General features: G+C 49.6%; 1 protein-coding gene across 6 annotated transcripts in view; it reads right to left on the bottom strand.

Moving 5' to 3' along the window:
* USP4 (ubiquitin specific peptidase 4) overlaps positions 1–23,966 on the bottom strand; it is a 39,335-nt gene extending 15,369 nt beyond the window's left edge. The window contains exons 1-12 of one of the 6 annotated variants that reach the window (XM_037049726.1): positions 23,892–23,966; positions 20,388–20,515; positions 17,167–17,297; positions 15,892–16,018; positions 15,177–15,322; positions 15,008–15,069; positions 8,480–8,620; positions 7,596–7,713; positions 4,486–4,659; positions 2,469–2,627; positions 1,677–1,901; positions 855–938 (exon numbers count right to left, since the gene is read on the bottom strand). In XM_037049726.1, the coding sequence (XP_036905621.1) occupies positions 855–938; positions 1,677–1,901; positions 2,469–2,627; positions 4,486–4,659; positions 7,596–7,713; positions 8,480–8,620; positions 15,008–15,069; positions 15,177–15,322; positions 15,892–16,018; positions 17,167–17,297; positions 20,388–20,451 (1,431 nt within the window). In that variant the 5' untranslated portion in view covers positions 20,452–20,515; positions 23,892–23,966. Of the gene's footprint in view, positions 1–854; positions 939–1,676; positions 1,902–2,468; positions 2,628–4,485; positions 4,660–7,595; positions 7,714–8,479; positions 8,621–14,616; positions 14,696–15,007; positions 15,070–15,176; positions 15,323–15,891; positions 16,019–17,166; positions 17,298–20,387; positions 20,516–23,812 lie in introns of those variants that run through there. The other 5 variants (XM_037049729.1, XM_037049727.1, XM_037049724.1 and 2 more) reach the window with 5 other exon arrangements.
* Positions 23,967–26,837: the final 2,871 nt, after the last annotated feature.

Genomic DNA, 26,837 nt, shown 5'->3' with positions numbered 1-26,837 from the left:
CAGGGGTCTCCAAGCCATCCTCACACGTGGCGGAACAGACCGAGCCCCGAGCACCACAACTGCCTGAAACCAGCAGGGGTGCAGGGAGAGTGGGGAGGCCAAAGGACACTGACCGGGGCTGGGACAAAGGAGGGTGAAAGCATCTGGGAGGATGGGTCCTCATGAGAGGGGAGGGCTTCGCTCTGCCTATCCCACACAGGACTAGGTTCAGCAGGAAGCCCAGCACGGGCAGCTGTTGTTTAATAAAGATTTCTATCTAGAACATTACAACGTCACCCCACACACTCACAGTGTTTAGGCCAGGAAAGAACTCCCACCCTCTTCTATTACAGAGGAGGTTATAGGAAGGGGCGGCAGAGCTGAGGGCACAGCCCTACTCCTGGGCCTCTGACCACGGCTAATATGACCCAACGGAGCAAAGATGGTGCTCCCCAGCCCAGGCTGATGTGTCTCATGGAACTAAGCATCGGCCTGGGAACCAAAAGGTCGCCAGTTCGATCCCCAATCAGGGCGCATGCCTGGACTGTGGGCCAGGTCCCCAACTGGGGGCATGCGAGAGGCAACCGATTAATGTTTCTCTCCTGTCTCTCTCCCTCCCTTTTCCTCTCTCTAAAAATAAGTAAAATCTTTTTTTAAAAAAGAAAAATGGATGGTGTTCCCCAGACTGGGGCCAGAAGGGACGTCACCACAGCATGCACACTGAGCAATGGCCAGGAGCCCCAAAGCATCCGGACGTCACCTTTGTGCTGGCCAATGAGAAGTACCCCCAGAAACGGCCATAAGGTTAAAAATAAACTCCAAAGGACTGTGAGGTGCCCCAACCAGGCTGAGTGAAACAGACCACCCTGCCTTACGTTTTCCGCAGCAATGCCAGACAGCCTGGAGAGAGCCTCGCACAGGTCCGACACGGCCCCCATCAGCGGCACAGTCACACGGTACTGCGAAGGAGAGGAGGGCAGGGTGAGACAAGAGCATTCCACAAGGGGTGAGAGAGGAGCCGGGAAGAGAAAGCACCTCAGAGGGCAGGGGTGTCCGTCTGGAAACAGTCCAGTGAGGGCAGGGGTCTGCTGAGGGGTCGGCAAACAGGCAGGTCTTCTGCACCTCTCTACTCAGGCAGTAGCAGAGGCACTAGGCCAACTCTTTACCTTCTAAACATGCTTCAATTTGTTCTTAACTAAGTTCTTCAAAGGACTGTCAGAATTATACAATTGCCAACTGGTCCTACATCATCTTTCTTTAGACATAAAGAACCTAATGCCAGGAAACTGCAGTACGGTTATGCAGTGAGCGGGCAGACACTTAGACCTGCTGGTCACATCTCTCATCTGGCCTTCTGTTCTGGCCAAGCTCTCCCAGCTGACAGGGGAGAGCCTGACCCAGCAATGCCCTGCTTCTGATTCCCGAATATTCGGATTCCAGGGCCACTTAGCAGGTCACCCAGGCTACGTTAGTCAAATGAATGGAGCATGGGGAAAAGTGAGAGAGGCCTGGATGACTTTCTCAACAGGCCTTAACGATTCGGGATTACACAAAGGTCTGATGGAGGCCAAGGGCACACGGGCAGGTGCCAAGGGATTTCAGCAGCAGCTGACGGAGCTTCTGATGCAGGAGGGAAGCGGTCCTACTCCGCAGACCACTTAAAACGAGAGGTACTATGAGGATGCCAAGTCACTTACCTGAGTAGGCCTGCGGTGAGGGTCAGCAGGAACCAGGAAGACTTCCATAACTCGATCTCTCTTCAAAGGCAGTGGGAGAGTTAGATAGCAAAATGGGTCAAAGGTCACGGAAACTTTAGCACATTCTGGGCAAACCAAAGTAGATTTGAAGAGACCATGAAATGTATCCACAATCACAGAGTCATTCCTCAACCGATGATTCTCCCAGGCTTCTTTTGCGACCACCTGGAAGAAAGGAGAAGAGATGAGCCCTGCCTGATGTGGCTCAGTGGAGTGAGTGCCGGCCTGTAAACCGGAAAGTCACTGGTTCGATTCCCAGTCAGGGTGCATGCCTGGGTTGTGGGCCAGGTCTAGCTGGAGGTGTGTGAGAAGCAGCTGATCCATGTCTCTCTCACACATTGATGTTTCTCTCCCTCTCCTTCTCCCTCCATGCCCCTCTCTCTAAAAATAAATACAATCTTTCTAAAAAAATCCAGATGGATTTTAATGACAGCAGCCATAATCTCAAAAGCCCACACACCAAGCACTTTACAGTTTTCCGAGTGCCCCAGTTTCTGGGTCACCAGGGAGACTACACCAAATGACTCCAACGTAAAGAAGCTAAGAGGGAGCAGCAGGAGCGACCTGAGTTAGCCCTTCAGGCCTGGAATGCATTTCTCCACCAGAACCCAGGTCCATACCACCAACAGCAAGGGGCCACTAGGGCCCTGGCACCAGGACTCAGAAGAACAAAAGAGCGTCCCTGCCGTTCTCGCCAGGAGGCAGCTTCTTTGGAAAGTCTTCCCAACATACCACATCTGGCCGCCCGTTGGCATCCTTCAGCTCCAGGTAGGGCTTCTTCTTCACGCGGTTCAGATCTTCGTGCAGTCCGTCTAGAAGAAAGGCTAGCAGCTCCTGGGAGTCTTGCTGCTGGTAGCCAGAAAACTGGGGGGCAAACCGTCCCACTTGGGTCTACAACAGAAGCAGCCACATCAGAAGGCATGAGAGCCAGTGAAGGCAGAGGGGGAACGGTCACCCACACCGCTCCGCAGAACCAGCGGGGACAGGAAAGGAGAACTCCCTCTGGTCGAAGAGCCCACCTATTTCCTCGTGGGCCTGAAAGCGGGTGGCAGAGAGAGGGCGCAGACCAGAAACCCAGGATGACCGCAGGTCTGGGTCGTAGCCACTCCCTCGAAGAAGAGTGAAGGGTGGCATCGTGATCAGCCACGCCTCCTAAGTACTGGCACGAGTGCCTCTCCAGCTTCCTTCTTTGGTTCAGTCTCCTAAGAACTCTACAAATGGTACCTGCATGGGCCAGAGGAATCTTCCAGAACATACCAGCCCTCCTAGCCTTAACTAAACAACTGTCAGCCTTGCACTGATCTACACCAGTGACCAACCCAAGGGCATGCTCCCCAACCAGTGGTATGAGCCTCAATTGTGGAGCTCGTTAGAAAGGCCCAGCCCTGGCTGGTGTAGCTCAGTGGATTGAGCGCGGGCCTGCGAACCACATGATCGCAGTTCGATTCCCAGTCAGGGCATATGCTTGGGTTGCAGGCCAGGTCCCAGCAGGGGACTCACAAGAAGCAACCATACATTGATATTTCTCTTCTTCTCTCTTTCCCTTCCTCTCTAACGATAAATAAATAAAATCTTAAAAAAGAAAAAAAACAGAAAGGCCCATTTTCAGGCCCCCAGCTTACAGAATTGGAAACTCTGGAGGTAGCTTCAGCAGTCTGTGTTAACCTTCAGAGGGGCTGATGCACCTGAACTTGGAGAGCCATCGCCCTACCCCTGTGCTGTCTAATAGAGGAACCACTAACCACATGTGGCTATTGAAACTTGAATTAATCAAAATTAAATACAGTTAAAAAATAAATAAATACAACTAAAAATTCAGGTCCTATCCACCCTACATGTCAAGTGTCTAGGGGCTACCACACCAGCTGGTGCAGAAAAGGTGTCCGAAGCCCCACACTACCCCCAGCAAACCTGAAGGCTGCCTGTCAACTGTGTGTTCACATCAGCTTCAACCTGACACACTGTGTCCCAGTTCTAGTCTCTTTGTGACTTACGATGAGACTAGCAGCTGACATGTATTTCCCAGCATTAAAGTGACCATGGGGATGAAAAAAATTCGTTTTCAATCTGAATAAACTATGAGGTCTCAATTTTCTCACTGAGCCAGGGTGCTATACTCTTCTCCTCCCTGAATAAAAAACAGGCCCATCTTTACCTTCCGTTTGCTTCACAGAGGCTCCAGGAACCCCAACGGTGCAAGATAAGATTTCTCAAATTTCAAAATGCGGAGGCAAGGCACCCCCTCTTCAGCAGGAAAAACCATTTCGGTCAGTGAGAAGCCCACGCTGCTCCCAGTGCTGCCGTAGGTTGCCCATCTCCTCCCTGATCATCCTTCACTGCCCCTCACGACACCTTCCAACAAGGCTAACCCAAACCCTGACCGAAGGGCCCAATTCGAACCGCTGCGGGTACAGGAGAACCTGGGAGTAGCCCTCAGATGATACTGGGAATTAAATCGACTGTTCATGCTCTGGCTTGAGCAGCTGGCCCTTTAAAGACTGTACCAGAGAACACAGCACTCTGGGCAAACAGCTGACAACGGACTTCTTGAGTAGCCCAGAGGCCGGGGTGCAGTACCTTAAGGTAAGTGTGTGCTGAGCGGCTGACCCACAGAAAAGAAGATTCCGATCTGCAGTGTTCTCAGTCTCAGGGTCCCTCTTCATCCCCAAATGTGAGTAAAGGAACGCATCACTACAACACGCAACCCCCCGCCCCGGAAATGAGAAGAAAAGCACATATGTCAACTTACTTTGAACATGCGAGGTGCCACGTAAGCATCCCTTCCCGACCACATCTGCTTAATGAGCTCCGCGTAGGCCTCCGCGATTTCCCCCTTCATCCCCAGGGGGTTGTCTCTGTTGATTTCGGCCTCGTACTCGTCTCTGAGGAAGTAGTCCGTCAGCGGCGCTGTATTGCTCAAGCACTGAAAGAGAGCATTGTCGGAGCTCACACCCCTCCTGGGGGCACACAGGACACACAACAGACCAAGTTCGAAGGGCCCGCTGGGGTCAATGCCAGCAAAAGGAAGAAGTCAGCAGGTTCTGTGAAACGCTCACACAGTGGGGCACAGCCCCCCCACTCCCGGCCGAGTTGGTGGCCACCCTGCAGCGACCTCCCTGGGGCCTGGTGTTGGAGGAGCTCACACCCACGAAGAACCGTTGCTGAAACGAGCTACCTGAGGGCAGAAGCTGTGCACCCCCAGTGTTTGACACACAGCGACTTTCTATTCCAGGGGAGATAGCTTTTAAGAAAATAATTTTAGCCCTGGCTGGTGTAGCTCAGTGGATTGAGTGCGGGCCTGCGAACCACACGATCGCGGTTCGATGCCCAGTCAGGGCACATGCCTGGGTTGTGGACCAGGTCCTAGTCCCTGGCAGGGGACGCACAAGAGGCAACCATACATTGATATTTCTCTCTCTCTCTCCTTCCCTTCCCCTCTAAGATAAATAAATAAATCTTTAAAAAAAAAAAAGAAAAAGAAAATAATTTTAGGATAATTTTATTCTTGGGATTGGAACATTCCAATGTTTCGTGAGAAGACAAAATATAGAACCAAAGCATTATGGGAGGAAAAATCAGGATAAAGGCAGTAGAAAAACAATAGATAACATCACTGTTGACATGCGCACTACCTTTACCTCTCCAAATGACCAAATGAAGATGGATATTAAAATTAAACTTTATTGCATGATTTTCTACATCTGTCGAGCTGATCCTAGAGTCTTCTTCCTAATTCTATCCTCGTGTTAAATGACACTGACTAATTTTTTAGGACTCAAACCAACTCAGCTTTCTTGGCACCAGCCCCACCTGTGTTACCACTTTTAACTAGATGTAATTTAATTTGACTTACTAAAACTTAGTTTATGTATATAGTTATGGAACATAATAATGTAAAATTTTCCTTTTTAAAAATTTTTCATCAGCCCTGGCTGGTGTGGCTCAGTGGATTGAGCACGGGCCTGCGAACCACACGACCGCGGTTTGATTCCCAGTCAGGGCACATGACTGGGTTGCGGGCCGGTTCCCAGTGGGGGACACATGAGAGGCAACCATACATTGATACTTCTTTCCCTCTCTCCTTCCCTTCCCCTCTCTCTGAAAATAAATAAATAAAATATTTAAAAAAATTTTTTTCATCATATTTTGGTAGCTGCCTTGTAAAATCTGGAAAGTTGTCCCTCTTTTTCTACTTTGTGAAAGTCTTTGTATGATTGGTATTGTTTCTGCCTTAAATCTTTGAGTACATTCACCAATAAAGGCATCCAGAAGAATTTTCTTTCGCCCTGGCTGGTGTGGTTCAGTGGACTGAGCGCCAGCCTGCGAAACAGGGTCACCATTTGATTCCCAGTCAGGGCACATGCCTGGGTTGTGGGCCAGGTCCCCAGTAGGGGGTGTGCGAGAGGCAGCCACACACTGATGTTTCCCTCCCTCCCTCCCTCTCCCTCCCATCCACTGTCTAAAAATAAATAAAATCTTCAAAAAAAAAAATGTTTTAAATTTTTTTCTAGATTTTATTTATCTTTAGAGGGGAAAGGAAGGAGAGAGAGAGAGAAATATCAATGTATGGTTGCCTCTGGTGTGTCCCCTGCTGGGAACTGGCCCGCAACCCAGGCATGTGCCCTGCCTGGGAATGGAACTGCGATCGTGTGGTTCACAGGCCCGTGCTCAATCCACTGAGCTACGCCAGCCAGAGCAAAAAAATCTTTTTTTTAAAAGATATTTTCTTTGGTGTAAAGCTTTAGTTACCAAACCAATTTAACAAATACAGCACTATGTAGATTTTCTCTTTTTTTAAGATTTATTATTATTATTATTTTTTTTAGAGGGAAAGGGAGGGAGGGAGAGAGAGAAAAACATCAATGTGTAGTTGCCTCTTGAGTGCCCCCTACTGGGGCCTGGCCCACAACGCAGGCATGTGTCCTGACTGGCCATCAAACCGGTGACCTGTTGGTTCACAGGCTAGCACTCAATCCACTGAGCCACACCAGCCAGGGCTAGATTTTCTATTTCATCCTGTATAACTTTGTTAAGTTGTGCTTTTCAAAGCAACTTGTCTAAAACTTATCATCTAAATTGTTTAATTTAATGACATAAAATTCTCCTACTATCCTCTTTTTCATGTCTGTACTGATATTCCTTCTTCATTCCTGGTATCAAGTCGTTTACAGTCTCTCTCTTCCTGACCACTTTCCCTGGGAGCTTATCAATTTCCTTTGTTCTTTATTTTCAAGGAGCCAAATTTAGCTGTACTATAAATCTGCTTTGTACTTCATTAAATTTCTGTTCTTACCTCTATTATTTCCCTTTTACTTCTTTGGGTTTCACTTGTCTTTTTTCTACCATCATGAAATAGAAACACGATTCGTGGAATTTAAAACCTTTTTTGTCTAACATATACATCTAGAACTACAACCCCTCATCATTATTACCCTTATTCAACAGCCTGGTAACATTGAGGGTATAAAGAACTGAGAACCTCCCCCCCCCCACAAAAAGCCGGATCTTGTCTCCTTTCCTTAGTACTAGGCTTATTCCCACCTCATCACAGTGGGAAGAAAATTAATTTCCAAACCCCAAGGGCTACCGGATTTTTTAACAGATCTTTTTATCTTGTCCCTTATGTGACAAGAAATCTCAAGTTCAACTGCGATTCTGGTGAGGACAACACCCGTGGTTGATCTGCTCACCACTGAGTGCCCACATGCAGGAAAGAATCTGGCCTTGTGGAAAGGGCAGGTCTGGCTTTTGCCCTTGGCTTCTGGAAAGCACTCTGTTGATGCTCAGCAGGCCAGTCTTGCCCACGCCCCAAGTACTGTGAAGACACAGTGTTCGAGAGACGGCAGTCCTCTCACTTACCTGCAGAGCAGAGTTCATGAAGCAAGTGTTCCCCAGGTTTCCAAGGCCACAGACCCCAGGTTGTGCATGAGACGACGGAGGCTCCTGACAATTATATGAAGCAGAGAAGCCAGATCCACTGGAAAACACAACCCACATCACCAATAAAAGCAAATGCTGCACACACGCCCTGAGGAGGCCTTTGGGGTGGCTCCAGGGCCTCTAGGATTCTTGTCTGGTGATAGCTCCATGATACCAGTGCTCTCTGCTCCCTCTGCAGCCCTCCAGCCGCCCCCGCCCCGCCCTTGACTGGACAGGATGGTAGGTGGGCAGCACATCCGTAAGGGGAGAAGTGCTTTCGGAATGCTCCACTTTCAGGCAAATGCTAATTTTGTATTTTCCCAGAAGGCCAACTGCCAGGTGACATCGGGGAAGAACACTGAGGTTACCGAGGAGAGCCTAAAACTGCCACCACTTTCAGGCCACACGGAGTCTTGACTGTGCCTGAGTGTCCTCTTCCACCCTCTCTGTGCTGTGTGGCCAGTGCTCTGGAAATGCTGGAGCAAGGATCACAGCCATCCAGCGGGGAACAGGCAGGGCTCCCCCACAATGAATCACCTCCTCACAACGATGCTACCATAACGCCAACCCGTCCCTGCACGGTGACCCCTGCAACCACCAGCGACTTTGGCTATGGGGAACCACCAGCTGGTAGGACAAGTAATCTAAGCCAGTACAAGGAGGCACACTTCACTGTGGGCAGGAAATGGAGTGAGAAGCCACATGCAGCGCGTTCCCAGGGGGACCCTAATCCCACCTGCTCAGTGCAGGGCAGAGGCGCTCTCCAGGTACAGCCTGAGACGAGCTCAGAGGACAGGGAAGTGAAGTGGAAGGGCCTCTCTTACCCCCTGCTGACACCGGAGCTGTGCATCCCGGAGGTGCTGGTGCTGTCACCGTTTGCAATGGGAGAGGCGGACGTTGAGCAATAGGGACTTGCTGACGGTTTTGGAGAGGTAGTGAAATTTCTGCTAGGTACAGTGCTTGATCTGGGGGGAGCAGAAACAAGGCTGCTGACTTTTGGCCAAACACCACCCCATGCTTTAGGTCTCTTCTCAAGAAATAAATGCTCTCCATATTCAGTGACTCAAACTGCAAAAAGCCTATTTTTTGTGCTGCCTTCAGCATAAGTTTTATTTAAGCGAGAGTCAAAAAATTAATTGGATGGGCCTGTGAAGCAAAGGGTCGCTGGTTCCATTCCCAGTCAGGGCACATGCCTGGGTTGTGGACCAGGTCCCCAGTAGGGGACACATGAGAGGCAACCACACACTGATATTTCTCTCCCTCTCTTTCTCCTTCCCTTCTCCTCTCTCTAAAAATAAATAAATAAAAATATTAAAAAAAATTTAATTGGTCTTCCTGTCTCAGTCAACCTCACGGTCACATGCTGAGTCTTTCAGTAGCACAGACCATGAGACTGACCTTCAGGGCCCCTGGTCTGGTACATAAATCATGACCTTCCCTGAGTTTTAAGAATTACCAATGAAAAACACAGAAAAGTGGCAACAAAGATTAATTACTCTGAAAATACTTGTCCCAAATTAAACAGCTGGCTATAAGTACACCAGCGCAGGAGAACGGGAATCTGCTCCACCAGGCTACTCGAGGCGAATTTCCTCGTCTCCTCCAATCTACCAAGTACGAGGAGCCTCTCTATTCAAACTCAAGTTTCAACATCTCATTTTAGGCTTATTCCTACGTTCAGAGGAATTATCCAAGGAGCAATTGCCCCAATCTCCTACTGCTATCAATTTCGTACCACAGTCCATATACGAACGTGCAGGAGGACAGTGAATTGCTCTGCACTGTTTCGAATGCGCGTGACTGTGATTCTCCTTCTAGGTTGGGGGTTATTTTCAGACGCAGACATGGATGAGGACATGCTGTCACAGCACAATGCCCAGCCTCGGGGTCGGGTGTCAGCCAAGGTTCCTGTGAGGACACGACCTGCGGCGGCAGGCGAGGAGTGGTCCTGCCCGTGCCCACGCCAGCAGCGGGCAGAGGTTGGGGAGTGGGGCTGAGTGCTGCTCCCCGCTCCAAGGTCACCACCAAGGGGGGGGGCACCTGGCCTCCCCCGTTCCCATGGGGAAACTCCCCTTCTCTAACCCTAAAGACCACATGGCTCGCAGAGCCTCCCCCTCGTGCTGAGGAATGCCACCGAGAACTCCAGGAATCCGACCACTCTCAAGGGAGTCCATGAACTCAGACAGCTCAGTGAGATCCGTCAGAGCCAAGGACACCCTCTGCCACCACACAGGTGTCGCAAGCACACACAGTGCAGGTATCCCCAGTCTCTGATGCCAGCAGGAAAGTCACTCACTACCCAGGGCTGGTCTGACGTGGCAGCCTACTATCTCAGCTGTGGGAACAGGCACCACGGGACAGTGGAATTCAAACTCTGATGTACAGAGCATCCAGGTGCGTGGTCCTACACTCCCCTTTTTAGTAACTGTTCACTGGTAACTTATTCTATTCCACTGAATTTAAAAGGGCAAAGTTCCTTTTTTAAAAAAAGGTTTTATTTATTTATTTTTAGAGAGAGGGGAAGGGAAGGAGAAAGGGAGGGAAACATCAATGTGAGGTTGCCTCTCGCACACTCCCAACTGGGAACCCAGCCTGCAACCCAGGCATGTGCCCTGACTGGGAATCAAATCGGCAACCCTTTGGTTTGCAGGACAGCATTCAGTCCACTGAGTTACCCCAGCCAGGGCAAGGGCAAAATTCTTGTAAGCCATTATACACATCCAAGACCTGTCAATTTCTCTGGCAACATTTCTGGTGGAAATGAAAAACAAAAATTTAATCCGACATTTGTTTAACAAGTTGTAGAAAACACTGTCAGTAGTTTTCAGAGTAAACTCGGTCGAAAAGAAATCCAATGATGAGTACATAAGGACAGTTTTTATAGGCCTGCAAGTTTATACGATACGAAGTTTTTTTTTTAACTCCACCCTTGACAAACCAACAGAAAATAGAGGCTACACCTCCAAAAAAGGATCCTCTGCTCCTAAAAGACACTCTGGTCACCCAGCCCCTTTCTACTGAGGTGTGTCCTGCTCCTAGACACATCGAGCATGTCTCAGCTCCATTCCCAACATGCCCAGGGCTCCTCTGCGCTCCACTTGCTTCTCACGTGCTCTCTAGGCTGCACCCTGCTGTGAGGACAAGCCTGCCCTGAGGCCCAGCCACTAGGACCCCGAGGCCAGCATCTGGCATCATCACTGCCTTCACCACCACCTAAGCTGGGATGGGACCTCTGCACACCAATGCCACAACGCCCTCATCTGTGTGCTTGAATGTCCCCACTTTGGGGACACTGGCCTTTTCCACCTGAGTCGGCAGACTTTTGAAGGGACTGTGGTGCAAGCTAGGCAGGCCCGACAGACTTCACACAAGGACAGTAAGAGCACATCAGAACTGAGCCCAGTTTTAGACACCTAGCTGGTGGCACAGTTGGTCAGTGTGGGGGAAACCCCGAATCTTGGTGGCCAGAAGTTTTGGTAGAGGGGGGGTACTGGTTTTTTTCTTTCACCTCTTCCTTCTCACATTCTTCCTTTCTCACAAACCCCAATATTTAACCAGACACCTTGCCACCCTGCTAAAAGGCACTTCCCGACCTCTGGTGAAGCCAGGTATGGTCCTATAATGAAGAGAGGGTTCATGTGCGATTTCTCAAGGGAAGAGGTGTGTCCTGTCTCCACCTTCTTGAATGCAGGGATAATGGCTTCAGTACCAGCGGTCATCCTGGACCCTTACTAGAGCTAGACAACAGGGCAGCTGGGTCTCTGATGACCAGCACTGGACTGCCCACCTCATAAATTCTCTTTAGTAAGGCGTAAACATCTGTCTTGCTTTACTATGTTGATTTTCAGGTCTTTCTTTTTTTTTTTTACACATTTTAAAATTACTTATTTATTTATTTTTAGAGGGGAAGGAAAGGAGAGAGGGAGAGAAATATCAATGTATGGTTGCCTCTCGTGTGTCCCCCGCTGGGAACTGGCCTGCAACCCAGGTATGTGCCCTGACTGGGAATTGAACCGCGATCGTCTGCTTCACAGGCCCGCGCTCAATCCACTGAGCCACACCAGCCAGGGCTGATTTTCAGGTCTTTCTTAATTGCCACCACACCTTTCCTAAACAACACAGTGTGTTTCAAAGACATAAATGTTATTTTTATATTTCTGGTACTTACTCCATTAACTTATTAGATCTATCACTATTTTTATTTCCCCCACCAATTATTTAAGCTTGTAACTCTCTCCATTTCCCTCATGAAAAGTAGTTTAGAACATTCTCATCTGACCTCTGTCTCCTGGGTCTTCCACATCGTGATTAAATATCTTAATTGTTACTGAAATTGGTTATTTTCTCAAACCATTCTTCTTTCTGTTGCCGAACTTTTAATCGAAGTATTACACTAAGAAATACGTAAATCGTCAGAGCACAAAAATCAAGACACTATCACTGAGTAAAGACCTAAGTTCTGACACGAAGACACAGGGCGGCCCCAGCCCCAGGCGTCCTCCTCGCACTCCTCTCGGTCACAATTCCTCCCGGCACTACCACTGCCCTGACTGTGGGCCCCACACGAGTTTCGCCAGTTCTTCTGAAGCTTTACACCGAGGGGATCGCACAGCATGCCGTACTTTGTGTCTGGTTTGTCACTCAACACAGTTTGTGAGACCCCCCTGCGCGCTGCGGCCACGTGGAATGCCACGGGGCACACAGAGCACAGCCCGGCTGCCCGCTCTGCTCTGGGCAGACGTCTGGGTCGGCTCCACTCTGTGACTGTGACAAGCAGTTCACGCCGTGAACACTTCTGAACACATCTTTAAGTGAACACGGGATGCACTCGGTGGGCTGAACACCGAGAAACGGCTCACAGGGTTGCACAAGCGCGTACAACCCCCGTTTAGCCGCCGTCCGGCTTTCGTGCCCCACCTGCAGTGCCCGGCGGCTCCGGCTGCTCCACGCCTGCCCGGCACTGGTGCCGGCTTTCATCTAGCCGTCCTGGTGGGTGTGCAAGGCACCGCCTTTTCTGCTACCACCCCCCCTTCTCCCCCCACAATGTGTTCTTCAGCCTGGCCCTCCAACTGTCCGCTCAATGTCCAGCCACGCCTGGCCTGTCAGCCTGCTCCCTGAATTCCGTTCCCAAGTATGCCTCCTTGTGCCCATGTTGTGCACCCATCTCCTTTCTGTGATGATATTCTCTATGCTTATTCCATCCTCTTATATGGCTAGGAATACGAACTCTACTCCAACCAGCACAGGCTGTCATTTGTCACTTTCCTTCAATTCCGACTGTACTTGTCAGTGTTTCGTTACCATGGAGCCACTGACGGGGCAAGGTCGTGTCACACCTGAACCCCCCGCACCCACTTCCACAAGCTCCCTACCTCACCCAGACGCAACGCTGCCGTCCACATTCTCACTCGGACACCGCATCCCACCTCCTTACCTCTCAGCCCTGGTCACCCTCCCCTCCTGTCACCCCTCCTTGCTCCAGTCACGACCAAGTCCTGCTGGTCTTCAACCAGGCCTGCTTCTGCCTTGAAACTGCTGTGGCTGCTGTCCCCTCTGCCTTGATGTTACCCCCATTAAGCACCACACTCACTGCTGACACCCTCACCTCTTTCACACCCACGTTCACATGGCACGCCCGTGGGGCCTCCCCATCCTCCTTGAATCTGCCCCTTCCCAAAGCCTAGCACCTGCCAATTTTCTTCCCTGACTTGTTCCCCCCTCGGTACTTGTAAACCACGAAACTTGTTTTTCTTATTTTATCTATTTTTTGCTCCTTGAGAACAGAGACTCTGTCTTGTTTATTGCTATTCCCCCAGCTTCCAGAACAGTGTCTGGCACTTTAGGGGGAGTGGGGAGGGGAATGGGCCTTAGGAATTCTACTCTGCTTCATTCAACACTGGACATACTTCACCAGGAGGCGTTAACCTTTAGGGATCTCAATGAGGCTGGCTCCCTTACCGGGACCTGTGAGGCCCCAGGGTGTGGCCGGGAAGGAGAGAAGCAACGGTGGAGAGAGAGAGGGGCAGCACAGCCAGCCTCTTCCACCCCAAGCTGTCAGTGCTCCCTCAGACTAGACCCCGACACCTTCGGTCTCTCCAGGGGCTCTCACAGTTCCTCTAACATTTCCTTTCGGTTCCAAGAAGAGTCAGCAGCCTGGGCTAGTGTGTTTGTTTCCCATTGCCAATGTCACAAATCTCCAAAAGCTCAGCGGCTTGAAACGACAAAAATTTGTCATCCTATAGTTTTGGAGGTCAGAAGTCTGAAATCATTCCCGCTGAGCTAAAATCAAGGTGTGGGCAGGGCTGTGTTCCTCTGTGGAGGTTCTAGGAACTTCTAGAAGCTTCCCACATCCCCTGGCCCACGGCCAATGGAGTCTCTCTCACATTTCATCACCATCACTCTGCTTCCAGCTCCCCATCTCCTTTTCTGTCGTAACTCCATTTTGAAATTTCTATTTTCCCATTACTGCTGACATCCAATATGATGTCCCATTCCTCTTTCATTTATATGGACCCTTGTGATTACAATAGGCCCATCCAGATAATCCAGGACAGTCTCCCCATCTCAACGTCCTTAATCGTATCTACAAAGTCCCTTTGCCATGTAACCTAACATTTCCATAGCTTCTGGGGCTTAGGATGTGGACACTGAGGGCAGGGAGCGTTATAAAGTCCACCAAGCCTTTCTGTCATCTTTTCAGTATCTAGTTTCTTAAACCGGAGTCCATGGCTTCGGGGTGCCTGTAAAACCCTCAAGTGTGTTGGCAAAATGTGTCTTCTTGCATGTTTAAGAGACAGCTTGTAGTTTTTGTGACTCTCAAAGGAGCCACAAGCCCATCCCTAAGAAAGAGCCACTGTCCAAGGCCTGACTGAGGGAGAGGGCAAAGCCCAGCCCTGTCTCCGTAATGATCAGCGCACAGACACTATTTCCCCACCTCACACCACCAGGAAAGCCATCAATTCTTTCTGGCCCCTTCTCAGGACACACGCAATTGCACACCACACACAACCATCTCTTGAGACAGAGGTACCTGGAGCCCCCTGGACAGAAACGAAGCCACCTGTTGGCAGAGCAGCATCGCCAGACCCTGGCCCTTCCCTCCCCTTCTCTCCTTCTCAACTGACAAGGCTCCCACCTGGGTCACACGCCCCAACAGCCTTCCCACCGACGGCTGCCCAGGTGTTGCTAACCAAAGACTGGGCCTTCCGCCGGAATTACTAACCCTGGGTACAAAATCAGATATATTTTTCCACCCGATTAAGAGCATTTTTTTCTTAGCATAAGTAACTGCCTTAGGAAAGTATCTGTCTGACACCCTTGTGCCCAGCCACGGGGAGAAACAGCTCACTTACTTTGACTGCAGGGTCTGCCTCGGCCACGTGCCATCTTCATTTTGGGGCTCAATTACTAGCACCTGAGTGGAAAGGAACATCACATGAGGGACGTGTGAATCACCTCACTGCTGACGCGCCACACGCCCCGGGCAGCGCTGCCTGCCGAGGCATGCCTGGGCCCTCCTACCTGACCCTGGTACAGCCCGGCATCCTGGACAGTGTTGTCTAGCTTGCTCAACTGCTCGTAGGAATTGTTCATGTACTTGTTCCACAGCCGCGTTTCACGCTCCGCAGGGATGTTGAAGAGCTTCCGCATCTTCTTCTCGATGGTCGCTGGGGACAGGCAGAAAGGTCACTCAGGGCCTCTTCAGAGGGAAGGCTATAGGCAGCTCTGGCAAGCGAATGCCCCCCTCCTGCCTTTTCGGATGGTCACAGGATGCCCTGGATCAAAGTTCTGACCAACCTCAGGCCAAGCATCTTCCATGGACGTCCTCTGGCACTAACGCACCGGGAAACTGCCCTATGCTTCTCCTTCTCTGATGACATGGGTCCCGTTGTCACAGTGCAAGGTGGACAAGTGAGAAAACTAATCTTTCCAGTTAAGACAGACCTGGTTTCAAATACTGCCTGTGCCACTTTCTTACTGAGATTTTTTGGCCAGTTACTTTAATCTCCGAACAGCATTTCTACCCTGTGGCAGGTGGGCAGTGACCGTGCCTGGTGCACTTTAGAGCCCCAGTCACGGGCTTAGCTCACTATCAGAATGCCCCGGGGCACAGGCTGCCAGGTCAGGAGACCGTCTGGTAACAGGTCTGCAAAGGGCGTCCCAGCTTCCCTCCCATCAGCCACGATGCGTTGCGCCCTCTCAACCGGATACCTGGAGGCCCAGCCCAGCTACTCACCGATGGTATCCGCCTTACTGAAATGGCAACTCAGCACATTGGTGGGATCGCTGTTCTCGCAGAGCTTCAGTTCCAGTAAATACACCTCCACCTTGCAGTGCTTGACAAACAGGCCGTGCTCCACGACCTACGAAAGAGGCATGGGACGGGGAGCGGCAGGTCCACAGCTGCGCCATCTTGGAAGCAACATGGTTCGGCAAAAGGCAGAATCCACGGGTAATCACCTTTCTTAAGTGAGTAAGGGATCAAAAGTAGTTTTTAAAGCCACTGGCATCTGTCTGAGGATTTTAAACACCTCATTTCCACTCATTAGGGCCAACCAAGAGCACCGAGGTGGCACCAGAGCTGACGGCACTGCCACACAACAGAGGATTCCTTGTCCGTCTCCCAGTGGGTCACGGGGCTTCCCACGCAACACGGGAGTCCATCGAACTGGAGGACTAGAGACTATGAGTGAGCCCTTGGTGGGACACTCACCACGTAGCAGCATTGTGGGCACTAGGGGACATCTGCAGGAAGCTGGTGTGCCACTAAACTCTTGATCCCTAACCCTTTTCAGGTCCCAGGTTCAAGGTGAAGAAAAATAAGGTGGTTCTAGCCCTGAATAGTGACTCTCAGAAGCACGGCTTCAGGACTACAGCTCTCTCCTACTCTGCTAAGACAGGGAACAACAGATCCGGCGGAGAAAGGCACCCGATGCCCACCTACGGGCAGGCACGCAGGCCCCTGTGATTTCCCCTCTGGGGCGGCGAGCTTACTGTGGGGGTCAGGGCAGTGGTCTTCTCCTGAGTCCTGTCTACGAGGAATTAACAATCTGGCTTTCTAACCCAGGACCTGCCTGCCTTCAAAAGAGGTTGTTCCCCTCTGGGTTATAAACCTGCTTTTTGAGAAACTCTACAGTATGGCCAGACTCGTAGATATAGGGGGAAAGCAGCATCAGCAAGGCTGTGAGACAGACGAGAAGCGGTGCACTACTGTATGTCCGTAGGACCCCACGCAAACTCTCTCCACGCAGAGTGTTCTCATGGCACCGCCCAACACATCCCCAGCCACTGGGCGGTGCTGATGTTTGGGCGCCACTCGCTGTAACATCCTCGGAGAGCAGGCTCACTCACCACCCTCACAACCACAGTCCCAATGGAGAACCAGAAAAAAGGCCTCAAATACCTCCATTCAACCATGTAGGTATGTCCAGCCTCCAGAACCCAAGAGCAGCCCGTGTGGCCTGAAAGCAGCCACAGACACCGACTGGCAGGTGTGACGGCGCGTGCTCACCTTCCTGACGATGGGCTGCTGGCCTTCCACGCAGCCATACCAGTTCAGCAGCTTGTTCCAGGCCTCGGCTGGGACCAGTACGTAGTCCAACTCATCAATTAAGTGTTCTTTCAAGGTCTGACTCTCAGGATCTAAAAAAGGGAACAGCTTATAACTCACTGCTCTTCTCCCTGGAAATGTTTGTTTTACATGTTTCTTATGTCTTCTTCAGAAAACTATTTATAAGAATGGCACAAAATTACAGAATCTGTCATTGGCCGTCACAGAGTAGGCCTGACCGCCCTTGGTCTCTAGCCACACTTTCTGAACATTTTCTGAGAAACTTGGAGGGTAAGAGAGAAAAGCTCCAATTAACATTTTCAAAGTACTTCCAGATTCCACACTTAAAATGGCTCATTACTATAAATATTTAACATAATGTTCTGCATAGTGAAACTACATTAAGGTCAGACGCTGGCTTCCTCTGAAAAATTTACTAAGAAAGCAAACAAGCAAGTCACTGAGGTTAAGTTTATTTCACCAAGAGTCACTCAGCATACATACTCTTCAACGTGCCAAGTCAAAACTCGGCTAGACACGGGCCCCCATCCCAGGAGGGAGGACGTCTTTAGTGTGCCAAGCCTGCACCTCACACCCACCGGAGAAGCTACAGGGACGGGGAGTTGGAAGTGGACATCCATGGTCCGAAACACACTCCCTCCACGGGGGACGCAGGGCCTGGGTAGAGCGAAGACCGCCGCCGCCCCCGCCCGCAGGGAGCTCCCCCACTAGGCCCACGCTGTCTAACCCACTCCTGCAGTGGTGCCAACCACTGCTCTGCGGCCAGCACGTGAAGCCAGGAAACTGGGAAACAAAAAGGACCCACAATAAGGCTCCTCATCTGTAACTTAAGGCAGACGATGTTAAAGACGAAAACCTTAAGCAGCATTCACAAGTTGACCAGGGAACCCCATCGGCCAGTCCCAACAGATCTTCTGCCCTGCGTCAGGGCAAATTTCAGATCCGATCTACCTCTGCTGTTTCATTTTCAGGGAAAAAGGAAAGGGATTAAAGAGCCTTGGAGAACAGGAACACCAAGGCTGAGTGAGATGGGTGAATGGAAAGGTGGGATATGCACACTGTGAAGGATTCTTCAGCCTTTAAAGTGCAGGTGGCAAACGCAAAGCCCATGGGCCGCCCCTCCACCTCGTTCTATACAGCCCAGCACCTTGTTCCTACCCAGCAGTAGCACCAAGCTCTCGCTTACCAGTTAAGGAGTAGTTAACATTTACACAGTCCTAAGTTACATTCGGCCCTTTGAAGGCAACCACGAGGCTGATGTGGTTCCTGGTGAAAATGAGTTTGACACCCCTGCTTTAAAGGAAGGAAATTCCGACACACACTACAACACGGACGAACCCGGAGGACATTATGCTAACTGAAATAGGCCAGTCACAGAAAGACAAATACAGTCCGATCCCACTTTCACAAGTTAACTAGAGAAGTCAGATTCAGAGACAGAAAGTGCAGTGGTGGTGGCCAGGGGTGGAGGGAGTGCAGACAGGGCCTTACTGGTTAACGGTTGCAGTTTCAGTGTTACATGATGAAACAGTCTGGAGACTGCTTGCAGGACAACGAGAATACTACTAAACTGTACACTTAAAAATGATTAAGATGGCCCTGGCTGGCATGGCTCAGTTGGTTGAGCACCTTCCTGCAAAAGCAAAGGGTTGCCAGTTTGATTCCTGATACGCCAAGGTTGTGGGTTCAATCCCAGTCGAGGCACATACATACACCAATGAATGCATAAACAAGTGGAACAAAAAATCGATCTCTCTTTTTCCCAAGGAAAAAAAATTACACTGGATCAGCATCATGCTAAAAATCACACAGGGGTCTGAAATGAAGATTTAGCCTCTGCAAATGTCTTCGACACAGAGGTAAATAAAGAAGGTGAGAGCACAGGCTGGTCTAAGCAGGTGCCCGTCTGATGAACAGCGGGGGCACAGGTGGAAATGAGAGAGGGGTGCTGTGCAGACAACACCAGCAAAAATATGTTTAGCCCCAGCTTCCCACGCTTTCATGAGTCCCTTCCAGGCCACACCCATGGCCTTAGGTGGAAGGCAGCCACGCTGGGACTGGCAAGTGACTGGGAAGAGAGTCTGGGAATGAAGGAAGTGATCCTCATTCGCCAGAGAGAGGTCATTCCTGCACTACCGATGTTCCAGAGTTTGAATGGAATGTACTTCTCCGAAGCAAATGTTTCAGGCCAAAGCTAGGTGACATCAAACTGGGAGACCACGGAAGGAATGCTTGCCCTTAGCTGAAGGTCATGAGCATGACGTCCCAGAGCCCCTCCAGCCCTAGAATGCTCATCATTGTTACTATTTTTAAAAGCCTTAAGAATTCTCCTTTGAAAAAGAAAGAAAAGGACAAAGTGCAAACATTTCTGTGACAATCCCTCAAAGCAACTCCATGGTATAAGCAAAGCAAATGACATTGTTTGTTATGTAACTCAGTTGCCCTAAACAAGGTCTGAGCTGAGGCAATGCTCCTTTTTAAAGGCACCGGGTTAGCGTCAGGCACTTGGATCGAGCCTCATGCGTCGTCTGCCTTCCTACTGCCCTGATTTTGGGCACAGGAGACAGATGACCTCTGTCCTGCTTGTAAAGGAGTCTAAAGCCAGGCAGAATAAAGCCAAGGAAAGGCTGAATGTCCTCTGTGAGGACAGAGGTGCAAGCTAAGCTCCAGCATGTCAACCATCACTTTTTCAATCACTTTTTCACTCCTTCCACTGGGAGCTGACTATGAGCTTAACTCTGCTGATGCTCCACCCTCCTCATGCAACCTCTGTGACAAACACAGCCATCAGAGAAATACTGGATGAATGCTGATGAGTCAACAATGTGTCCACTGTAAGGTCTGGTCCCCAAATTTTAGATTCCAGGTACAATTTTAAAATGACATCCTATTTCTTTCCATTCCATACAGTAAGCTAAAACCCCTAGCAAAACTGGTCTGCAAGGAACGAGAGAAATTTTAAATACTAGATGCATGCTCTTGTAAGAAGCAGTTAACTTAGGGCCTGCAATGACCTCCCCCATAGGCACAAACAGAGGACCCTTGTTTCTTCCCCCTCACATGAGGAAAGTCAGGTTTACACTGTTTGAGTCACATACAAACACAACCTCAGGCCTCTGCCCAGGTGGGCATTCAGATGGAGAAGTGACGGGATACTGCACCTGAGAAGAGTCCGGAGTTATCTATCGGGCCGGGAAACAGGTTGTGCTCCCCGACATTGTACATATCCCAGCTGTCGAAGCCCACATACTTCTTCCACTGTTTGAACCACCGGCTGTCAATAAGATACCTAGAGACAGACATGAAGTTACTGTAGCAGACGAACTGAGGTTATGAAGTTTCTGCAGCTACTCCCTTGATTTTTTTTTATAGTCTTTCAACTTGGGGAGCAAGCAATCCCCACTGGAAAAACACTCTGAAATAGGAGCAGGGCCAGGCCCCACATGGCACAGAGGGTCACGGATACTTCCTAAAGTATCCAGTTAGTGAAATGATTGCTGAAGAATAAATGAATGAAAAGAAGGAAATGACCGGCTTCAAAACGTTTAATTTAAAGGAACTATTTTGCCCTGGCTGGTGTGGCTCAGTGGATTGAGTGCTGGCTTGTGAACCAAGGGGTTCCCGGTTTGATTCCCAGTCAGGACACATGCCTGGGTTGTGGGCCAGGTCCCCAGTAGGAAGCATGCAAGAAGCAACCACACATTGCTGTTTCTCTCCCTTTCTTCTCCCCTTCCCCTCTCTCTCAAAATAAATAAATAAAATCGTTTTTAAAAAAGAAAATATTTCTATGGCTAAAATCTTGTTTGCTAATAACCAAATCACTAATTTCATCCTTGCCCAGGTAGGCAATTTGGTTACACTGCTTTGCTTGACACGAATAGCATTAAACCAATTTTTTTCTGAAAGTGGAATAATAACACACTTCAGAAGTCCTTTAGAGACCAAACAAGACATATATATATTTTAAAAAAGTGGTCCTAGGCAAGTAGCTGCATTGGTTACAGTGTCATAACCATACACCAAGGTTGAGGGTTCAATCCCCAGTCAGGGCACATATAAGAATATAAGAATCAACCAATGAAGGCATAAATAAGTGGAAAAAGAGAGCAATTATATCTCTCTCACTCTCTTAAATCAATAAATAAAAATGTTTTTAAAATGTGTGTGTATATGAATACACACACACACACACACACACACCGGGTCTGTCTGGAAAAGATCCAGCCATTATTAATATAATCAGAACAGTTTGCACATCAACATAACCTGGCAGCCAAAGAAAGTGGACTGGAATGCACACACTGTGGTTGTGAACAACAACCACTTCACTGTACTAGTCAGTATGGGAGTAGACGCCATTGTGTAAACAAGTGTACTATGTGGCCATCGCATTCAAAATGACTGAATGAGTAGAGAGCAACGAATCTGAGTCAAATTTTGTGTTAAGCTTGAACATCCCTCTGTGAAATCTATTTGGATGATTCAGAAGGCCGCAGCTCTGGGCAACTAGTGATTGGCAGCTTCATCATGACAACGTGCCTGCTCATGCATCATGTCTCATGCAGAGTTTTTGGCAAAACATCCAATCACCTAGGTGACTCAGCCCCCCTACGGCCCAGATTAGGCACCCTGTGACTCCTGGCTTTTCCCAGAACTAAAATCACCTATGAAAGGGGAGAGATTTCAGACCATCAATGAGATTCAGGAAAATAAGACAGGGCAGCTGACTGCGACTGGAAGAACTGTGTGAGGGCCCAGGGGGCCTACCTTGAAGGGGGCTGATGTATCATTGTCCTGGGTACAATGTTTCTTGTATCTTGTATCTTCTTCAGTAAATGTCTCTAGTTTCCATATTACAACACTGGATACCTTCTGGACAGACCTCATATATAATAGTGTCTACATATATTTTTCTTGCCAAAAACCAAGTCAATCTGGTTATATTTTAAAACTATTACAAAAACAACAAAACCATAGCCCTAGCTGGTATAACTCAGTAGACTGAGAGAGCCAGCCTGTGAACTGGGAGGTCGCTAGTTAGGTTCCTGGTCAGGGCACATGCCTAGGTTGCAGGCTAGGTCCCCAGATGGGGACATGGGAAAGGCAGCTGAATGACGTTTCTCTTGCACAGTGATGTTTTCCTCTCTTTTTCCCTCCATTCCCCTCTCTCTAAAAAAGAAAATCTTTAAAAAACCATAAAAGTATCTTTATGCTGTTTTACAATTAAGACAGAAAGAGGAGGAAATCTCTGTGGGGATACAAAGTATTAACAATTATATGGTGAGCCCTTCAAATTTTGTAACCAACAAACCTCAGAGATCAGGCAGCTTCCCAAAGGCCACAAGGATCTGTAAAAATACATTCAAATCTTTAAAGATTTTTTAAAATTTATCTTTAGAGGGGAAGGGAAGGAGAGAAGGAGAGAAATATCAACGTATGGCTGCCTCTAGTGAGTCCCCTGCTAGGAATTGGGCTGCAACTCAGGCATGTGCCCTGACTGGGAATCGAACCGCGATTGTGTGGTTCACAGGCCCGAGCTCAATCCACTGAGCTACACCAGCCAGGGCTTACATTCAACTCTTTAAAACGCTCTTTTCCCTCCAAACACTTGTAGTATGTGACTTCAGGCTCTCTCAAACTTCCTATGCTTCTGTTGGGCATTCTTCATGTATCCCCCTATGCAGAATAACTTCTAGAAGCGCCTCCACTTGTTCTGCCATCCACGGGTGGCTGGCTGCAGTACATACACTAAAGCAGTGTGTCAATTCCTCCTAACCCCAGAGTCTCTCTTCCCTATTCAATTCCCTCCTCACTGTAAGAGGCATTACCAACCCCACCATGGTTTTGAAAGAGGGGTGCTCAATCACATTCAAGGCAAAGCCAAGCCCCACTCTTCTACTCCCACACGATAATACCACCCAGGAATCTCTTTTAATGGAACTACTGTCCCTTCTACTAAACAATTTATTAAGAAAACTCTTGCCTCACATTTGCTCTTCAAAAAGCCAGGCTTATCTTTTTATCTAGGCTCCGCAATGCTGCTGCCGCCACAATTATTTTTGACATTTGCTACTAAAATGACCTGGGGCTCGCAGACATGTATTTGTTCAGCTTGACCTTGACATCTGTTCTGCAGTTTACAAGTTACAAAATACCTACTTCTGAGCTTCGCCTCTACCCACTGAGGCAGGGGTGACGGGGTGCTTTTAATAGGAAGGACCCCGGTCTGTGAGGTGTGGACACCTTCGCCCAAGGTCACTCAGCGAGTCCTCGAAGTAAAGGACTCTTCCCATCCTCAAAGTCCGCGTGAGGACTCCCCCTGTACTCCATCCAGCAGTCCTTTCCTCCGCTGAGTTCTCACCCTGGGGCTCGGAAAGAGCCGAGACGACCCTCAACTCCGCCCACACTGCCCCCAAAATAACCTCAGGGTCCCGCTCCTGAGGGGCCGGGGTCAAGCCACTCTTCTCAGGGTCACTAACATCGCCTCCGCCGGGCCCCAACTCAAGCCGAGAAGAAGGGTCCTAGCCTGAGCGCCAGAGCCCCGGCCCCTGACCCTGCGCGACGGCAAAGAGGATCCGGCGCTCACCACTGCGCCCCTCGTTGGAGCGTGGTCCTCATCAAGGCCCTAAGTTCGGACTTCTGCGTCTCCGCATCGGGTCGCTCACCGCAGCCTCCGCCTTCCGCCATCTCGTCCGCGGCCCCGGCCCTGCCGACCCGGACATCCGCCTCGCGCACAGCGTGCTGGGGACCGCGCCCACCTACGCACGCACGTGCGCGCGCGCGCCCAAGCCCCACCTGGCGCCGCGGTCTCGAGCGCCGGCCCGCCTCCGCCCTCTCTCTCCGCCCCACGCACCGCCCTCGCCCGCGAGTGCGCGGTGGAGGGGGAGGGGGCCGGAAGAGGAGGCGGGCCCCGGGAAGGTGCGGCCGCTTCCTTCCACCCAGTAGTCTGCTCCGGAGAGGGTGTAGGTCGCTCCGTTTTCTCTCCAGCTCCACTATCTCCAGAAAACACACTGCAGGTCCTACGACTCCTCAGTTGGAGGAGTTCATTGAGAGGACCCGATGGCCAGTTGCCCCGCGAGTTGGACCCGGGCATCCGGAACCCCAACACACCTTCCCCTGATCCGCGGAGCTTGTGTCCCCCTTGCCGTCGTGTGCTATATATAAGTGCCCAAGAACACGGTTTTGAGATAGTAATACCGTGTTGAAACCTTGTGGACGGTATTCGTGACTTAGTTAAACCCTCTGTGTAAACTTTAAGATTCTGGTGGGCAGGTAGGAGATCAGCTTTTTCGGCTCCGCTGTAAAGACAGGCTCTCTGTGAATCCTCTGCCACCTACTGATCTGGAGTGGCCAGCTGCAAACACCTCTCAGGGTCCTCCACACTAGGGGCGGCTTCAGATTGCACCGCGAGCTCCACAAGCCCTCCACACTAAGCTACTTGCCTGTGTCAGAGAGTCAGCAGCCACAGAGGGGTGACAGCAACGGGGGAAGATTAAGGAGGTCCAGGTGTGTTTTCCACCTTCACTACCCACGCTTCTTCATTTGCTGCAACAAGTACAGTGTCCTGAACACTTTGTTTTCTGCTCGACCCTGCACACAAAAACAGCCCTTCTCTTGGCCAACATGAGTCCTCCATTCACTTGTCTAGCAGTTCCTGTCCTCAGAGAAAAATGAGATAAATAAGACCCAGCACCTGCCCTTATACAATCTAATAGCAGAGGAGAGATCTACAAATACTTCCAGCCGGCAAGCAGTGTGTGGTAAGTGCCTTTAAAAGGGGTGAACCAAAGACGGTAGACCCAGAGCTATGAAAGGGAGCTTTTGACTTGAGTAGCATTTCAGTGTGGTCTTGAAGAAAGCCTAGAAAGCATGGTGCTCATTACAGGAGGGAATCAGAATTTTGGGAATAAACTGTGGGATTCAAGAATGAGGAATAAGCCCATTGAGCTGGACACAAACTATTGAAAGAGTCTGAGATCTACAACTTTCTAAATCTACAACTTCCTAGATCTACGTGTCCTGCCTGAAATGGCCACAGGTACTGGGGGAGGTTTTGGAGTCGAAAAGAAATGGCCAAGGGCACTTTACACCCAGTGTGGTGCAGCCCAGAGGCTCACGAGGAACCATTCCCTGCAGAGATGGGTACAAAGGAAGAAAGGGAAGGATGAGCTGTGTTCAGAGGTAGAGAAGGGAGAGCTGGCCTGGGGAAGGTGTGTTGGTCATTTAAACAGACTTACTATTTCTATGTTGGGTATGGCTACTTGCAATTAATTTCTACTCCCTGGGACATTCATTATGCACCATCTGGTAACAGGCCACTTCGCACTTGGGTAGGTAACAGGGGGAAGTAAATTTTGGAATTAAAACTGCCTTTAATAACCACATAACAATTGGTATCCTGCAGATAAGAGTTACCACTGATGAAAGTCCTACATCTGAGGAGCCAACCCTGACAACATGAGTACACGTTTGTGAAAGTTCTTTGAAACTGTTAAAAATGTTATCAAACAAGGAACACTACCTTCAGCCCTGATATTTATGGAAAAAGAAAGTTGGGTAACCGAAATTGCTTCAGAACCTACATTAGAGAATGTCTGCTTCCATCTGCTTTTTTTAGCAGCTTCTCCCATGCCATTTATGGCATGGGTCAGAGTCTTAAGGAAGTAGGACAAGTCCTCAACACCCGGAGAAAGGAGGACAAAGCCTAATTATGAAAATGAAAACTAGGGAAAATCTTTTTAAACCTGGATCTCTTCAGTGCTATTAAATTGCTGTATAAAAATAGTGCTGTGATACTCTGGTTGTTGTGGCTTAGTGAACTGAGTGCTCGTCTGAGAACCAAAGGGTCACCAGTTCGATTCCTGGTCAGGGCACATGCCTGGGTTGCAGGCCAGGCCCCCAGTAGGGGGAGCACGAGAGGCAACCATACATTGATATTTTTCTCCCTCTCTTCCAAATTTCTTTTTTAAAAAATAGTACAGTGATTATGGGTATTTCCTAAAACTTCAAGTTACAAAGTGCTAGTAGTTAAAATGAAAATTTCAGAGTCAGAAGATAGATTCATCATTATTTCCAACGTTTTAAAACTTTTTAAGTGAGTTTGATTAAAATGTTACAAACTGAGAACTAGTAACAATGAGCATCTGCCCCTGTGTTCCTGCCATTGTGGGAGTGACCCCATAAATTTCAGAGGACAAGATCTGAGTGAGTCATCTCAGGAGACACCCTGGCCCCAGGGCGGTGTTCTCCTTTGGGCCATTTGCAAGGGAGAGATGTAGGCCCAGTAGCACTCACTTGGCCACATGACCAGACTCCAGAACAGAACAGCCCACTTGTTGCCATGGAAACTTGGGCCACAAGAACTGGAAGGAAAGCAGGAAGGAGCTGTAGGGAAGAAGCCTGGCTGATGGGTCAGGTACTGCTTGATCTTGATCTGTGAAGATCTATTATTGATATTTGAGAGTTTGTAGTGTCTGGTTGTGTGAACTCTAAGCTTTATTTGGCTCCAGGTCATAAAGTTCTTGACTTGTCTCGGCAGGCGCCATGCCTTGCTCTACACTTAACTGGCACTGGCCCTCCAATCAGCAATGGGGTGGCGCCGAGCACGTGCG

The sequence above is a fragment of the Sturnira hondurensis genome, unplaced genomic scaffold (genome assembly GCF_014824575.4).
Source record: "Sturnira hondurensis isolate 20B ecotype Veracruz unplaced genomic scaffold, ASM1482457v3 Scaffold0006496, whole genome shotgun sequence".
NCBI lineage: Eukaryota > Metazoa > Chordata > Mammalia > Chiroptera > Phyllostomidae > Sturnira > Sturnira hondurensis.
Note: the sequence above shows the minus strand (reverse complement) of the source record. Positions and strands in the feature narration are given on the sequence as shown.